At 37.1% G+C, this 18,324-nt stretch overlaps 1 protein-coding gene across 1 annotated transcript in view; it reads right to left on the minus strand.

Moving 5' to 3' along the window:
- Window positions 1–14,791: 14,791 nt before the first annotated feature.
- Window positions 14,792–18,324, minus strand: part of LOC101863719 (sodium-dependent phosphate transport protein 2B) — a gene marked incomplete in the record, with an annotated part of 43,050 nt that continues 39,517 nt past the window's right edge. The window contains 1 exon segment of the mRNA XM_013090089.2: window positions 14,792–17,255. Within this exon segment, the coding sequence (XP_012945543.1) occupies window positions 16,539–17,255 (717 nt within the window).

Here is an 18,324-nt window from a genome sequence, read left to right on the forward strand (position 1 = left end):
ATATATCGTGGTATTGAGTTGCAATGTTGAAAAAAAACAAACCTTTGATTTTGTTTATTTTCTGTTGCTGAAGAGCCATCCTTTGCTGTAAATGTAATGGAAATTTTCCTTTAGAAATGGGACTGCAATATCCTGATGGTTCTCAATCATCTTTTCTCCTTGTGAGTGAGCAGTTGGATAATGGCTTTTGTAGGTCCTATTTCATCACCATCCTGCTGTTTTGTCAAGCCTTCTTGATTTTTTAAATTAACACTTAATGACCATTATCAAAACAGTTGAAATTGCCTTAAGGGTAACTTGTGTAGGACGGAAACTTGTCATAACAAAATCTCCTCGCTCCCCCCTTAATATATTAGGCCTACCTTTAAATATGGAGACTCGTCTCATGCAGAAACGGAAAGAGAAATTCCTTCATTTTGGAGGGTTTTTGCTGGTCTAAGATGGAAAATGCTTTGCCTTCTCAGCCCTGATTTGAAACAAAACTATCACCTTGAACCTGTGGGCCATACCGCCAGGCAAAGAATGGGAGTAGGGGTGCAATGTAGGGATAGATGTTGCCACTTCTATGTGAGACCGTAGTGGTGCAGATGGTCAGTGTGGTGTGGGTGTGAAATCTCACCAGTGCCTGTGAAAGTGCTTGAGTGATACTCCAGCCTGAAAGCTTTCATGTGTAGCCACAGGCCAGATGTAGGAAATTTGTTTGACCTATGCCTGCTTCTCTGGTCGTACGACCAGCAGAGAAAAGAGCACCTTGAATCGTTGCTACATGCACGGAAAGGGTGGCATTGGTTGTTTCTATATAATATTACAGTGATGGGTGGTGCTCAGGGTGGAAGCAAAGATGTTCAAAAGGTTCTGTTTTTAATCATACGTCAAACAGTGGTCCTATGAAATGTAAGCTCTAGTGGCAATGGTTAATAAGGACTGGCACATGCCAGTATCGGAGAGGGTAGCATGTGAGAGATGAGAAATTTTTACCGCTGCTTGCCGACTGGACAAGTGACTCTTGATCCCACGTACTTAGCCTCTGAAACCCCCCTCCATCTCCCTGTAAATTTCCTTGTCTAAGACAGAAAATGCTATGCCGGATTTTTTTTTTTCAGGCTCCCTTGTGATTTCGTTGTACACAGGTTCAACTGTACTTTTCTTTGAATCAAATGACCAATTGAACAATTTTTAATATGTGTTCCCTCTAACTTTTTAGAATACCTGGCATTCTGGCTTTGCTTTGTGGTTAGCATTAAAAGCGAAAGGTACACCATTCCCTGTTCAATATTTTACACAGTGAATATCAGCATTCTCTGTGATATGAATGATATGGCTTGTGAACCTTACATCATTTTGTGTCTTGTAATTAGCATAATTCTTTTCTCTCAAGGATGTTTACAGCCCCCTTTTGATTTCTGGTCCTTATCACTGTTTTGATTCTTTTTCCATTTGCTAATATGATTAAAAATGTAGGCAGTATAGGTTAAAATGGATGTCATTTCCCTTCAGATGGCTCTGCTATGGTAAAACACATGTATTTGCATCATTTGAAAAAAAAATATTGCATCCTCCCATTCAGGACAACATGCAGATACCCAAATATGTGTGTGTGTTTAAATGCTAAAAATACTCAAATCCATTTTTATAATGTGTATTTGTAGAAAAGATTGCGAGGAACAGAACAAACGGTCTTCATTTTGAAATGGCTTCTTTTCGTACTATTTCAATTTTAAAGAGAAGTGTATTCTGTGATATGCATATCTTCTAGCAGTTTCTAAGCCTTTTCTTACGGTCTACTACGCGCACTTTTCGGGATGAGGCTCGTGTAGTATTTCAATTAATAGCTCAAAGCAAATATTAAAACTTCATTTAAGGCTATAATTCAAAGTGACATTTTTTTTTTTTTGGAGTCAATTAGTACAAATGCATTGCAATATTTTTGTTTGATTCAGATTTGATGTCAGATTCCTTATGAAAGTACCATATTCCCCTTGCGTCTGCTGTCTATTCCTTTATCAGCCAGATGGCACGGGGTCAAAGTGGTTGGGGGCCACAGTCACTTGTTGTCACTGCTAACGATTACTCCCAGGTTGAAATTGCTTCTTGTCTTCCAATACCGTAGCATTTTTCCTCTTTATTGTTGTCGAAGTATATTGAATAAGGGTCAGTCTTTTATTCTGAGGGGTTGTATAGTGTAGGATGCACAGTGCCGTATCTGCACAAAATAGCTTTTTTATGTTGTTTTTTTAACTTAATCATTTTTTGTTATGGAGATTTTCACCTTGTGCTTTTTCCCCAGTTGCATTTTCACAAATATAGAATTAGTCACTGAAAGTAAATTTGGAGCCCAAGACCTTGTTTATGTGAATACTTCTGTGAAATAACGCAACACAAAATGCATTTTGATTTGAATAACATTTCCTGCATCATCTCATTTGCAGTTGTAAAATGCAGACCTGCCACTCATCCCGATTTAGTCGGGATATCCCGATTTTTTGGCCCAAATCTGAAGCATCCCGATTTTCCCGATTTCCATCGCGTGTATCCCGATTTTTTGTCCCAGTCTCCTGTTGTGCCGGATTTTTCTAAAAACTTACTCTGCGTTCTCCTTTATCGCGGGAAGCACCCGTTGAACTTTTTGTCTGTAGGAACTCGGAGCATTATTTCCCGAAATATCGATACCACATTTAGTAGTTGACTCGCCCCAAGTTGTGTGTGATCTTTGCCCGCACTCAGAATTCTCCGGTGATAGCCTGGTAACTTTTTCAATTTGGGACATACAAATAATCGATAATATTCATAGTTCCACTGCTACTTTCAAAACAAGCCTTGTCCGAGGTCTGGTAACTGCGCGTTCACACCAAACACCCGGACGAGCGACTGTCTTTCTAACCCTTACACAACTACATGTAACCGCGCTGACAAGACTAACATACGGCCGTTGTCGTTGCTTTAGTCTGAACGCATTATGAGGGATAAGAGATTTGTCGGTACAATTGGTCGGTCGGCCGTCGTCGTTATCCTAGAGTATTAGAAGTAGAACGACTGTCGCTCATCTGAGAGTTTTGTGTGAACGCGCAATTAGTCGGACATGTTAATAAAATTGTTTCAATCACGCGTTTGCATCACGTGACATGACATCGCCGTGTGAGTTCTGCGTGTCGGGGACCGTCCGTTGGCGGGGTCAACTTAAGTTCATGTATTTCGGGACTTATTGGTTGGGGTGGGGGGTATAGACACTTGGACTAGGAGTGCTTGACGTGATGCTTCAGGATTTACAAAAAATAATAACGCACACAGACACACACAAACGCGCGCGCGCACGCAAACAAACAAAGACACACAGAGGGCATATAGACCAAGTAATTTATGGACACCCCTGGAAAAATTTTAAGTAAACTTTGGCAGTCGTCTTGGTGATTTGCTGCTGATCCCGATTTTTTTCACCAAATCCCGATTTTTTCCCCCTGTGATCCTGATTTTGAGGTTTCATCACAGAATTCTACACTTATAGAACGGGAACTGTACCACGTGACCTGTGAGGAATTGAAGACCGAAAACAATGGCGTCGTGAGGGCACTATTTATCGTTTTCGGAAGTAACCCTATAGCTTTTAAAGCAAGAGCGGCTTTTACAAACGAGTGAAAAGTGGAACATTTACTGTCCAGTTTGTAATTTTGAGTTACAGAATTCACTGTGCAACTAGAGATTGGAATTAAGGTTTTAAATTGTTGTGTTTTGAAGTGCAACAACAGAAAAAGCAGACATACAGAGTTTATATAGATATATATAAGATCTACAGAACTGAAAAAAATTCATAGCACTTCTAGCTTCCCACGCACATTTTGCATACGCATATGGCCTACGTAGTTTTTTAGTAGTAAAACTTATTACAAGAAATTTGTTTTACACTGAACATATTTTTTCACTAGATCTTATTAATGTTCTCAAAACATGCGTTCAATAATTAACTTTATGTCGCCAGCAGAAGTAGAAAAAAGGACGGACTTGCTTTTAAAAGAGATTTAGCTCCAGCTATAAACTTTTTAAAAATCTGTAGAAACCATTGACTGGGATTTTTTTTTTTTATATTGGGCTAGTATTTATTAAAGAATTTTCTTTAAAGAAATTTCTAGAATAATATAGAACCTATAGATGTGTACAAATGTTTGAAAAAAATACTCATCGGTTAAGACGAATTGATATAGATCTAAGTCATTGTGTAAAAGTAGGAGAATCTAGATCTAGGTGTTTGATAGTTCAGTAGCCTAGATATTTGATAATAAGTTGCGCATCAAATTTTTGACCGCATGCTACAGTAGTGAAGATAGCGTATTATTTTCATCCGAAACATTAATTTCCGCATCCATACACCTTTTTGAGCCTTTATAAGCACATGTAGTCCTACTTTAATTATGTTTTTGTTTTTGAAAGCATTTTCAATTCCTTTCACTTTCACTTCCCACGCGCGGCACATATAATTATGATTATAATTTAAGATTCCAAATCTGACGAATGTATTATTAAATAGGGTATAATGCTGAGTTAGCCAATGCATTGCAATGCGCACTATTATCAATTGATCGAATTGTAACAAGACTTCAATTTGATCCGTAACAAGAGACCACTTATTTTTTTATACGTGTTCATGAATGTGTGTTTGTTTACTGTGTGCGGGGATTAAAAATTAAAGATTAAAGATTCCAGATCTGACGAATGTATTTATAAAATAGCGTAATAGTGCTGGGTTAGCCGATGCCTTGCGATACTTGCTTTTATCAATTAATTGATTTGTAACAGGACTTCGATTTGATCCGTAACAAGACAACACTTATTTGTTCTTATACGTGTTTAAAAATGTGTGTTTGTTTACTGTGTGCGGGCATTAAAGATTCCAGGTCTGACGAATGTATTTATTAAATAGCATATAGGCCTATAAGGCAGGGGTGTCCAACGCATTGCGATATGCACTTTTATCAATTGATCGAATTGTAACAAGACTTCAATTTGATCCGTAACAAGAGGCCACTTATTTTTTATACGTGTTCATGAATGTGTGTTTGTTTACTGTGTGCGGGGATTAAAAATTAAAGATTAAAGATTCCAGATCTGACGAATGTATTTATAAAATAGCGTAATAGTGCTGGGTTAGCCAATGCCTTGCGATACGCGCTTTTATCAATTAATTGAATTGTAACAGGACTTCGATTTGATCCGTAACAAGACAACACTTATTTTTTCTTATACGTGTTCAAAAATGTGTGTTTGTTTACTGTGTGCGGGCATTAAAGATTCCAGGTCTGACGAATGTATTTATTAAATAGCATATAGGTCTATAGGGCAGGGGTGTCCAACGCATTGCGATACGCACTTTTATCAATTAATCGAATTGAAACAGGACTTCAATTTGATCCGTAACAACAGACCACTTATTTTTTCTTGTTCGTGTTCCAAAATATGTGTTTGTTTACTGTGTGCGGGGATTACAGGGGGACAAGCCCATCCCCTCTACATGTGATCCAGAGTATGGGGATACATTTTTCTCAAAATGCACACAGCTCTGAAATCCTTGACCAGTGATCACTCGCCATGGAACTCTTTCTGTTGTGACTGTAGACACAAGTTTCTTCATTATCACATCTGAATGAGCCTCTCATTCATGCATTAGAAATCACACTCCCAACACACAGAAAATGACTTTGAACATATATTCAGGAAACATATGCCAGTTCCACTCTTGTTTACTTTGTTTTGCATTATTGGCTTTTATGTGTAAAACAATATTTAGAGGCCTTTTCTGCATTTTTGTGTTTTTGGCAGCATGTACAATAGGCCTAGAAATCTATGTATTTTATGTGCAACCGACACATTCTCCAATCGTAGATCTAGTACTAATCAAGACTATATCTAGATACTTTTCCAACAGAGTTAATGTTCATAATTAGTGTTATTATCAAGTGTATTGTGATTGTGAAGATCTTTAGTAGATCTAGATCTAGTAGTAGATCTAGAGATCTAGATCTATCTAGATCTAGATCCCATCCCATCCCATCATTAAAAAAACAACAACAAACCAACAATACAGATACAAAAACATTGTAACATTGCCAATTATGACATATTGTTGGCAGTAAAAATGTACTAGACTATTTCACTATATTTCCTCTTCGAAGAAAGTTTTAAAATACTGATGTAACTTAATGTAAGGTGTCTTCCAAGCCCTACCACTAGCATCAGCGTGCATAGCAACGCGAAGCCTCGCTGTGCGGCGCAGCCAAAGGTGCCCTCAACTGGCCGCCATGTTTTAGTTTCAATTCCTCACAGCGAATCGGCGATCGCGAAGAGGGAGTTCCGCTTCTATAAGTGTAGAATTCTGTGGGTTTCATAGAGTGGCAGGTCTGAAAATGTGCAATCTTCTGTATTGAACTGTTGTCTTTTGTTGCTAGTCCTTTTCTTCTTTTTGTACCGTTGCCAGAGCTAGGGGAGTTGCTGAGTGGAAGATCTTTATCTCACAGTGCAGTTGATTTTACATGCATGGCTGTTTTATCTACATGTAAATCGTAGAATCATCCCTTACCTGACAGGCATCGAAGGTATTCATAATAATATTTATATTTAGTGACTAGAGTGTTGTAGTCAAAATGTTTCTAAATAAACCCTGTTTTGTTCAGTAGAGTGGGACAGGAAAGTAGTTTTCTTTTTTTTAAAATGCTTTTTATATATTTTAAAATATTTTAGCTCAATAATCGTGCACTTTAATGTGTTAAAATTTTAAAGTCTTTTTTTCTCCTTGTTGGTTTCCTAGAATGTTTTTGATTTTAGGTTGAGTGCAATACTGGTTGTGATATTTATCCACTGTGTTCATTTCAGTTTTGTTTGTCACGTTGGTGTATTCCTTCATGATATTTATATCTTTGATTCTTTTGTTTTAAATATTTTGCTACATGTGTACAAAAACTTTGCTTGTTTTCATCCATTGACTAGTCACTATTGAATTTCAAGTTTTATATATGCTTTTTGCAGTATTGATATTGTAAATTTTTATTATTGCCATCCCATGTAAAGTTCTTTTGAATTAAGTTTTCCTTACGCTTTTAATGCCATTTGCAGGATAAAGTAATTGTTTTAAAATGGTATTGAATATAAAGGATTTCCTACTTTTGCGGTATTGAGAGATAAGAATTCAAAATTTGTATTTTTCGTAGGGAAAATAACTTCGCCGTTGACAAAGAAAAAGCCTGCGGGTCGGGGGGGGGGGGGGGGGAGGGAGAGAGAAAAGAAGAGTTCAGAAGCTGGAAAAGAAAGACGTCAGAAGAAAGCATGGCGAATATGGACTGACTTGAGCTTGTAATTGAGAGAACCAAGGCTTTTTTACAACAATAAACATTGTTTCAGCTCTCTATAAATAAATCATTGATGAACACTGTTTCATTACTGTTTATATTACTATTAAAATGAAGAAGTCCCTATATAGGTTTTAAATTCTAAAAGGAAGCTTAATGTACTTTTTACCTAGCAGATTCATGTTTTTAGAATTCTTGAGAAGTTTTTGTCAATATTTGCCTCAGATAATGCCACTAGCATCTATGTCTTCATTTTGTGCTCTAAGACGTTTTTGTGATTTTGAGCAATTGACGCAAAATATTTGGAGAAACTGAAGTAATGATACATAACCTAGACACTATGTTCATACAAGAGCATGACTTTTTATCTTATTTTGCAATGAACTGTATCTTAGCAACTGCAGTGAAATATTTTACTTATGAGGAAAACTCTTAATTTTTATATTTCTAACTTTTAGAGAGGCTGGCAGTCTAGTGCAATGTTTACATTTTAATTGGAACTTTATCTCTAGTTGCCGACTTTTAATTTTTTTTCCCACATGTGTGAGACAGACGAATAACTATCTACACAATTCCTCTGTGTTATCATGATGAATTGAACTGCACTCTTTTTCCTCATTGATCATAAAGTTCTGCGTTCCATTAAGTGAAAATTGTTTAAATATATGTTGCCAAAAATGCCATACTCTGTGCTCATAATGACTTTTGATTATTCCAAAGAAAATCTTTCTGTCCAGTCTCATATGACTCATGTGCGAGGTTGTTCAATGTTTGATGTTACTTAATTCATATAGACATCTGTCTGTTTTTTCAGATTACCCTTTACATGTTATGTGTCATTAGGTTGTGGGTTGTTCTGTTTCCTTTTTGACCTAAATTGGGTTCACATCTGTTTCTGAACCTAGGCTTGGTGGAGGATTGTGCAAGCTTTGTCTTGTTCAGTCATTCAAAACCCGTGATGCGAGACTAACATGTTCTGAAAGAGATGTAAAACCCCAATTGTAGATTGTGTTTGTTTGCCGTCATTCCATAAAGCTTCTCATGTTCTTCTTTCATTTTTGTAAATTCTTATGTTCTAATCTAATTTTACATTTGGAAAGTTTTTCAATTAAGATATCCCAAGGGAATTCGAAGAAAAGTATAGCATGATGGCATAGGTGATTGTCTCTTTCTTTGTCAACTTTTGTATTTTTCTGATACATGTGTCCATGGGCTTTCACTAGAATCATTCATAGTTAGACTGAAATTGATATCACAGGTTTTTACCAAGTTACCTCTTATAAGATCTCGTAATAAGCATTAGTTTTATTTAAAACCATTTTTCCCAGTTTTTTTTTTCTATGTGCGTTAAAGCCTATTGTGGAGCTTGAGTCGTTGTCTTTTGCTGCCTCTGGGAAGGGAACATGAAGGCTACACCCGTTTTAGCCAGGACCATTTGCTCAGGGAACTTGACTCGAATGACTTCATGTGCAGATAGAAGGCACGCTAGCTTGTCTGTAGGGCTACTTGAAGTGAGGTTCCGAGCAATAGATTAATGTAAAAAGTTGGTGTTAAAACTTGGACTGTTGTTGGTACGTAAGCTTTATAGTCTAAAATAGAGACACATTACCCCAATTTGTACTACACAATAATGTTGTACTTGGTCACTGACACAAGGGCAGATTGTCACTTGTGATGAAAGCTCTTGGAGTGTGGAGTTGGCAACACAGATTTTTAATCTCTTTTATGTTCAACTCATTAACTTTAGTGATCTGGTATTTGGATATTTATTTTATCGTCTCACTTATTACCTCAACAAACTAAAGCATTGTTATGGTAAATAAGCTTTCTTTTGAAATCTCAGCCTCTGTTATACAATTTATATTCCATATACATGTATTAACTATTTTTGGCTTATCATGCTACTGTACATTTTTTTTGGTTCTGTAACCTTGTTGTTTATGAGTCAAAGATTGAGCAGCAGTTTCGTTCTAAATATGAACTTTCTGGCATTTTGGTGTCCTTATTTTTGCTGTAACATGAAACATAAATTTAATGTCAGTTACATGTTGGACTATGGATGTGGGGTGGAGAAAAGGGAGGGGGTTGACATTTGAAGACATATGCCTTGTTATACGCTAGAGGCATTGATATTGAAAATGAAAAATAAAATGGACCAGAATAACATCTGACAGTGGTTCATCAGAGGAGGATCGATACATTCCTTTTTTACTGTGAAGTGAAAGGATTTTGAGAATCTGCACATGGATTGAAATAGAATGCATTCCTGAAGGCTCGTTTTGGTGCTTTTTATAACATTTTTATTGCTTCTCCATTAAATATTTTCCTCTTTCTTTTTACTTTACATGATATTGTAAGCTTTTATTCGGGTACATTAAAAATTTCATGATGAACAGTTAAACAAGTTTTTGTATTTATTTGTCTGTTCTCATCATGTCCTATGCTCTCCACCAGTTTGGGTTTAAAAGGATTCCTGCATTCAAGAAGGAGAAGTGATCAGGAAAAAAAAAATGAAGAATCCCCATTCTAAAAAAAAAAATCCACAGGAAAAGTAGAAAATGGATGTCTGGCCATTCCAGTGCTTTCCAATGGTGAAATGTTTCAGTTGTGTGTGCAGTTATAGTAGGCCTAATTATACTTTTCTTACTACTAATAGATTGCATTTGTTTTGGGCATACTATCTCTACTTTAAATTAAAGGAGGGATTATTTGCTTACAGTTTTATTTGTATCTTTCTGGGAAGCATCAGTGGAAGTTGTTATTTTACTGTCCTTCAGAAACCAACATAGCTTGCATGGCTTTATACAAAACCTTTCACTGTCTCAACGGGGTACCCTTTCCCATTTGGGTGAAGTGAGGAAAATTAGTGTAAATAAAAGTATCTTTTTCAAGGAAACTTCAGATTCGAGTCTAAGTTTGGCTGTTTGGCCACTTGGCAAATAACCCTCTATATGTAGGGATATACATTAATCTGATGTAGTTCATTCTTAAATTTTGGCTTGTCAATTCTGGCTTCTCTCTTTCCTTTTTCTTTTTTTACTTTGACGGAGTCAAATGCTTTGCTTTTATTAGACTAAATGTACATCTTATGTTTGTGTGAAGCAACTCACTCCGAATCTAAATCAGTCAGTCAAGCTTTCTGAAAACAATTATCGTACTTCGTGTTTATTAGGTATCAAGATATTTTAGTAAAATCAGTTGGTCTACTGAGATATATTCCATACAGCGTCTGTATTAACAGATGGATGCACAAGCATTTGGCTTCTTATGTCATCTAAATGTGTTAATTAATGTGGGTTTAAGTTTAAGACGTTTCCAATGTTTTTAATATACTGAGAAAGGGAAAGTGAAGAAGGTGGAAGCGGAAAAACCTTGAGACATGTGGAGTGGAGGGTAAGGTATCAACACACACTAGAAATTCTTTTGTTTTTTGTTGCATAATACTCTAAAAAGTTTTGTGGTTCTGTAGTTCAACATTTACTTTGCATCCTATACACAGTGTCTGAAAATGCTTTTTAAAAAAAAAGTTGAAAGTGAACAAGCTGTGGCCCGATTGATCACATACCTAAATAACAAGGTCATAGCAAGAGCTAGAATCCTTACAGCAAGTAAGACTGGAATGGTCAGCGTTGCGGCGGCAGGCGGAGCCATGGCAAACGAAATGGGAAGCCACAGTCAACGTGTGAGGGCATTTAAAGGTTCTTGTTATCGATGTGGTGGACCACATATGGCTAAGTTTTGTAGTCATCGTGAGGGAGGTGGCGGTGAACAGCAAACCTTGCAAACCCTGACGAGAAACGAAGGTGCAGGTGAACCCCCTCCCAGGCGGTATCCTGATCGAGTCAGGAAAACCCCCGGTTGGTTGGTGGACTATGAAACTCAGTAAATGAAGTAATCAAGTGTACAAAGTGTAGATAGCGTTGAACCATGTCCTGTTCGCACGTTGAAGAACTAAATTTTGTTTTGTTTGATCTTGAGATCACGGGGGCGTGTGGTTAGCTGTGTGATTCTCGGGAAAGTAGTCGAGTACGGTTGACATTGAAGAAACCAAGGACAGGCCGAGGCGTGAGCCACGGACTTTTGAAGACTGCGTGAGTAGCGGTCGAGGCGCAGCGCAGAGAGTTGCGACGAGTCAGTGCAAGTTGGATCGCTACATGAGGTGGGTGTGTGTAGTAAAACCGTATGCATGTATAGTTAAACTACACTAACGCTCCTCTGGGACCCTGGGGATCCTAGGCTGTGTTCACTGAAGCACGAACCGACCCATTCTCACGAAGGGGTTAACAGTAGGGCTCTGTACAGCAGAAATCAGTGGCAGTGAGTTGTAGTACACTACGTATTACGTGATATGACCAAGTTTGATAACTATTTGGGTATGCATTCTGTACAACAAGCTATTTTAATCCAACTTTTGTCACACGGTCAGAAATGTTTTTGTTCTCTTTCTTTTTTTTCTCTTTGATAAAAATATGATTTGAAATTAAGCTTAATCCCAGACCTGTTATACCTGCAACACATCTCCATCACTCAATAGCTGGTGAATAAGGCCCAGAACCATGGCTCAGTGTCTGTGTGTCTTCCTCTGGGTAGAGTCAGACTCCTTTGCTATATCGTGTACTTGTTTGGTTGTGGAATCCAACATAACAGCCACTCAATCTATAGCATAATTCACTGTTGAAAGAACTAAAGTTGGTTGAAATGATAAATACAAAGAAACGTTCAAATCACTAAAACAGTCTTTATGATGTGAGATAATTACAAGAGATATTTTCATTCACTTCATTTTGGTATGGTAAGTTTTTCTAAGACCAGACGAAGTTCTCATTTTCACAAAAGAAAAGAATGACAATAAATTTTTTGTTTCACCAGTAAATGATCCCTCCATTATTTGTACCATGGTGAAGGAATGAAAAAGCAAATAAAGATAGACATGTGTAATAACAATATTTTCAAAAGAATCATTTATGTACATAAAATATTATTGAAGAAAATGAGCCATAACATACACGTAAATGAGAAGCATGCAATGGATAACAATTATAGTGAAATATCATTATTCTACTTTGTTTAGGAATGAATAGCGTAATTCAAAAGCAAGACTTAGGAATTATCTTAGCTTCATAAGCCACATACTAAAGGATCACACCTCATGGGTAACAATCTAGCTGCTCTCTGTGCAGACAGAAAGATCTGAGGAGAAATCAAAACTTTAGTATTGCAATCTATGGCAACGTTAATTTGATATACCAACAGTGCAAATGAGAACTATAGTTGAATGATTGGTGAAATATTGTTTTTCTTTGGTTGTAAAAGTCATGATATTAATGAATAATCCAGGATAATAATCAAGCACAATCATAAGTAGGACAATTTTACAGGGAGAGTTGTTTAAGCCTCTTACAGCAAAATAGTGCGTGTACCTAGACTCATATTGACTAAATTATGTAAAATTCTATTTTATGTGTCTTCGACATTGTGATAACATCGGATAAGTGACATCAGGTAAATTTATCAGGAGAAAGAAATAAACTGATTTATTAAAAGGACAGCTTTGAGCTATCTGATTTTCATTCTGTTGAAAAAGTCTACTCTTGGTAATTTATTTCAATATTAATTTTTATTCAACATAATAGGACACTTGCTTTGAAGAAAACGTTTCGTGAAAAAAAGCAATATCTAAAATTTTGTACTTATCCAATCTTATCACGATGGCAACAATGTGTGTGAGTGTGTGTGTGTGTGTGTGTGTGTGTGTGTGTGTGTGTGTGTGTGTGTGTGTGTGTGTGAGTGAGTGAAAGCGTGTGTGAAAGCGCGTGTGTGTGTGTGTGTGAGTGTGTGTGTAGTTTTACGCCAAAATACAACATAGGGCCTATCCATTTTTCTGGTAAAAAAAAAAAGGAAAACTTTGTTCTTCATCCATTTACTGAATAACTTGAGCAACGTACACTGTCTGTTTTTTTTTCTTTGAATAGCAGCTTCTCAACTTTGCTCAGATTTAAAAAAATAATAAGCTACCTATATGCTTCAAGTTCATCATATAGGGGCAACTTTTAAACATGAGAAACATTAATGCATTATTATATCACTTACAATAATTAGAAACGGAGAGACACACCAGCAAACTTTTGTCGATCTCAAGCGAAGTCACATGGCTTCAGGAAGGAACTTAATTGGCAAGTAGACAGTATGTTGTGCTTTGTGAATAAGGTTGACCACTTTTTGTCACACTTTGTAAAAAAAAGCATATATCTTACTGCAGTTCTTTAGAGGAAAATGGAGGTTTGAGAAAAAAAGAAGTTGACCCTGGAATATGCCTCACCTTTCTAGATACGACGGTCCTAGCTTTGACCTAACTTTAAAAAATGGTGTTTGTTGCCTTTTGTGGCGTCGGTGGCCTAGTGGTTAGGCTCCCGGACTCGCAACCGTAAGGTCGTGGGTTCGAATCCCGTCAAGGGTCCGACGTTGTGTCCTTGGGAAAGGCACTTTACACGAATTCTCCTCACTTCACCCAGGTGGGAATGGGTACCCAGATATAGACAGCGAAAGATCTTGTCAGTTTGTTAGTGTTTGAGCGCTTAATCGGCTGCTCGCACTGTATGCTTCCCGGGAAGCTGAGAATGTTTCGGAGTGTTCTATGGTCTGCTGGGGTAATAATATAGTGTAAAGCGCATAGAGCCTGCTGTTGAGCGGGGATATGCGCTATACAAATGCTATCTATTATTATTATTATTATTATTATTATTATTATTATTATTATTATTATTATTATTATTATTTTTGTCGTCAAACTGTTCATGTATACTTCAGTTCACACCTTAGTGTCACTTTTTAGATGAAAGCATAGATCTTCAGATCTCAAAATTTAAACAAAGGTAATAATAATAATAATAATAAATAGCATTTGTATAGCGCATATCCCCGCTCAACAGCAGGCTCTATGCGCTTTACACTATATTATTACCCCAGCAGACCATAGAACGCTCCGAAACATTCTCAGCTTCCCGGGAAGCATACAGTGCAAGCAGCTGATTAAGCGCTCAAACACTAACAAACTGACAAGATCTTTCGCTGTCTATAGCCGGGTACCCATTCCCACCTGGGTGAAGTGGGGAAAATTCGTGTAAAGTGCCTTTCCCAAGGACAAAACGTCGGGCCCCTGACGGGATTCGAACCCACGACCTTACGGTTGCGAGGTACATTCATTATATCTAAGAACATGATGGACCCAAATTTTTGATGATTTTCAGCTTTAGAACTGTAGATTTCGATATAGTTGTGCGTTCACTGGGGTATGTCCTTGAGGTAGACTATGATAACCCGACCTCAAAATCAGGGTGCTGCATAGTGGCGACCAACAGTGGTGTCTAGATTGCCAGTCTGTGACATTGTGTTTTATTCATGCTTTTATGTGCTAAACAATTGTGTATTTGTGTACGACACAGTAAAACAAGCTTCCCAAGGGGATCAATAAAGTAGAATTTATTCTTTTGTACAATTTTAATTTGCATTTAGTGGATATATTGCAAAATTTTAGTCACAGCTAGACTGTCGTCAATCAGTCTGGACTTTAGTGGCAGTGATAAAAATACAAACAAGATGGTCTACTCCCTAAGTTCTGGATTGTTATGCTAAAGGCACGTAGGCAGCTAGTATGTTACATTAAAAAAAATTCATTATAATATACAATACAAAAAAGAAAGATAAGACTCTTCAACTTTCTCCTTCTTTCTATCCATGACTCTCATGCTGTCACATGTAGGCTACACACACTCCATCATAGTCAGATTCATACACACACACACACAGACACACACGCATACACATGATGCACACTCACAAACACACAAAAATAAAGTTGATTTTTATGACAAAATAAAAAATACCCCATTCCATAATTTGCCATTGAAATTTCATAACACTCATTTTGACAGACACGTTCAATAATATGAAACCAACTAAATTTTCACTGATCACATTCAGTCCTCTCGGGGTTTGGTACTTCACTCTTTTCTTTCTTTCTATTGCAGTTGTTCTGTACTCACATCTCTCCTTCTCTCTTCCTCTCTCTCTCTCTTTCTCTCTTTTCCTTCATCTGTATTTTCATTTCCGTCGGAATATTATCTCATTAACAATTTACTTACTTGAGTAGTACAGCTTTACAGTAAGGGAGCATTTTCAACATAATCACCACATGTATCAAGGCCCTCTTTATGTGTGTATTTATTAATTATACCGGAAAATCTGTTTAACCTTTGCAGGAGTAAACTATCCTCCAAACATCTTATTTGATACATCTTGCTATTTCCAGTTTATCAGATCATAATATATGAACACAGTTACAACAAAAGCAGAAGGGGAAACAGTCATTGAAGTAAAACCCAACCTCCACGGCATATGTGCATCAAATGTAAACCCCATAGCAAAAAATGCCCCAAAGTCACACTGTATCGGCATGATAGTATCTATAACTTGTGATAAGGTACCTTTAGGTAGATGTATGTGGGCATTATACAATGGCTAGTTTCTCCACCATGCAAAGAGTCAAAGTGTTAAAAATTCAAGAAAAGTTTATTTTGGTGACTTCATTTTAGTGTTTAAAAAAAAAAAGTATTTTAAAGAATAGAGAGTCCTTAGAGCAACACATGGGACAGAATTTCTTACCATGAACTTAAAGATGAAGCAAAATTATGTGGTTAATTAAGCAAAGGTGTTAAAATAGTGGACTTTGCTTAAACTGAAATTATTATCAGAGAATACTTGACTTTCTTCAGGTTTTAACAAGTTTCTCAGTTTGTAGAAGTTACTTAACCAAAAGAAATAAATTAGGAATTTTATTTTCTGTCAATATATCACTGTTTTTGGATTAACCATGTTTGGGACTCCACTGCACTATCTTCATTATCTGTAATATGCTATCTGTTTTGTTTTCCATCGTTGAATTTGAATTCGAATGCCCTTTTAAAAGTGAATAGGATTGTCTTGGAGGTTTAGTCATTGATCTCCACAAGCCCTGGGCATAGAGGAACTTTTCGAGGGTTATAAAAAATGTTTTCCTGTGATTTTCTAAGAATGATGAGAATTTTGTTTGTTTTGCATGGGTTGATGTTTGAATCTTATAAAAACTCCTCAAACAGTCATGAAACCTTTCCATGAATAGTAAAAACAGTGAACACCTTTGAAATTGTTCATTACAGTGACTGCCTTAAACTAAAAAGCTGATTTCATTGAAATAGTTCTAACTTCTCCATCATCCCCATTGTGTCTTATATTGCCGGCCAGACCTTTTTCCAGTCTACTTTCCTTGAATTCACCCATATCATTATCATCCTCATCATCATTATCATCTTCATCACTGTCATTTTCGTCATCAGGATTTGAACACTTTTTGTTTATACAGCTACATGTGACGACACTATCTATTGGACGACATGAGTGGCAACATAGCGGTAAAAAGTCCCAGTTGCGAAGTTTTAGTGGTAGCCAGTGTGGTCTCTTCACCTGGAGGACATTTATAACGACAGTTATCAGAAACACGAAAAAGAGTGGACCCCCAATACAAGCCAGATAAATCCAGCCAGCGTAGGAAAGACCAAACACCGCACCTGGAAGGATGATAAACATCATGAGGAGATAAAACCCAGCAAACCAGCGATACTTTGAAGTGACGTGGCCGAGAATTTTGGCCAGGGCAATTGGAAATCTCATGAATGGTATGGGGTAAAAGATGAGGACTGCTGAGATGTTGAAGAACAGGTGGCAGAGTGCGATTTGCAGGGCCTGTGACATATGGTTGCCTTTGGTAGACATGGCCGCCAGGATACTTGTAACTGTTGTGCCGATGTTGGAGCCTAGGGTCATAGGGTACATCCGCTCTACACTGACGATCCCAACGCCCACCAGAGGGGTCAGTGTCGATGTGAACACCTGGAAAGGAAATGCTTTTCTGAGTCATGAATATGTAAAAAAATGAATGTCATGGTAAGGCATAGGCTGAAAAACAAAATATATTTTTACTCTTGCTGTTGCAGAGGTAGTGAATACGGTGTGATAATGTAAGGAGCTGCATTTTTCCAGAGACAGATAAAGACAAAAACAACACAAGAAAGAAGTAGAATAAAATCATACTCTCGACGGCAACCTATATTTTCTGCTGTGAAAGAGGAAGAAGACACAGGAAAAAAGAGGATTTTAAAAATTGACACATCTACCAAAAGCAGAAGTACCGGGTACCATTAACTATCATAGTTAGATATATTTGCTAACATATCAAGCTGCAAGAATTGTGTATAAAAAAGAAGCATAATGCTCTTTTCATCCCTATTTCAAGAAAACTCCATGGGCTTCCAACAACAGCTAGAATTACCTACAAGGCTCCTGTCCATTTCCACAAAGACTGTATTAATAATAAAGCCAAATTGTGCTTAACCACAATATTTGAGGGATACAGAGTCGGTGGCAAATATTTAAAATTAAATTAAAAACATACGTCATGAAATGCCATTTGGATTGTTAGCCTTTCTTATAAATTTACAGTAATCTTATGTTCATCATGTGATGTGCATTTTATCATTGAGTTGTATTAGTATGGTGGGAAGAAGGCACTGGTGATGGATTGGACACACTCTCAGGAAGTCAGGCAGCTGCATAACAAGAAAAGTGTTGGATTGGAATCCGCATGGTAAAAGATCAATGGGAAGACCACGTGGAACAAGGAGAAGAGTTACAGAAATTGAAGTATTGAAAAATGGGAAGACATAGAATGACTTCAAGAGGCTAGCCCAGGATAGGGAAAGGTGAAAAGTGTTTGTTCGTGACCTATACCCTGATCCTGGGAGAGAAAAGCAATGATGATGATGGATAGTATGAGTATAAGTTGGGGTCAATCCAGAGAACATATGTGGAAGCTGGGCTATGCACTTGTATTTTGCAAGTATGGGATAATATGCTGTTATGTGTTTGAAAGTGTGTGTATGTGTGTGTGTGTGTGTGTGTG

The sequence above is a fragment of the Aplysia californica genome, unplaced genomic scaffold (assembly GCF_000002075.1).
Source record: "Aplysia californica isolate F4 #8 unplaced genomic scaffold, AplCal3.0 scaffold00027, whole genome shotgun sequence".
Taxonomy (NCBI): Eukaryota; Metazoa; Mollusca; class Gastropoda; order Aplysiida; family Aplysiidae; genus Aplysia; species Aplysia californica.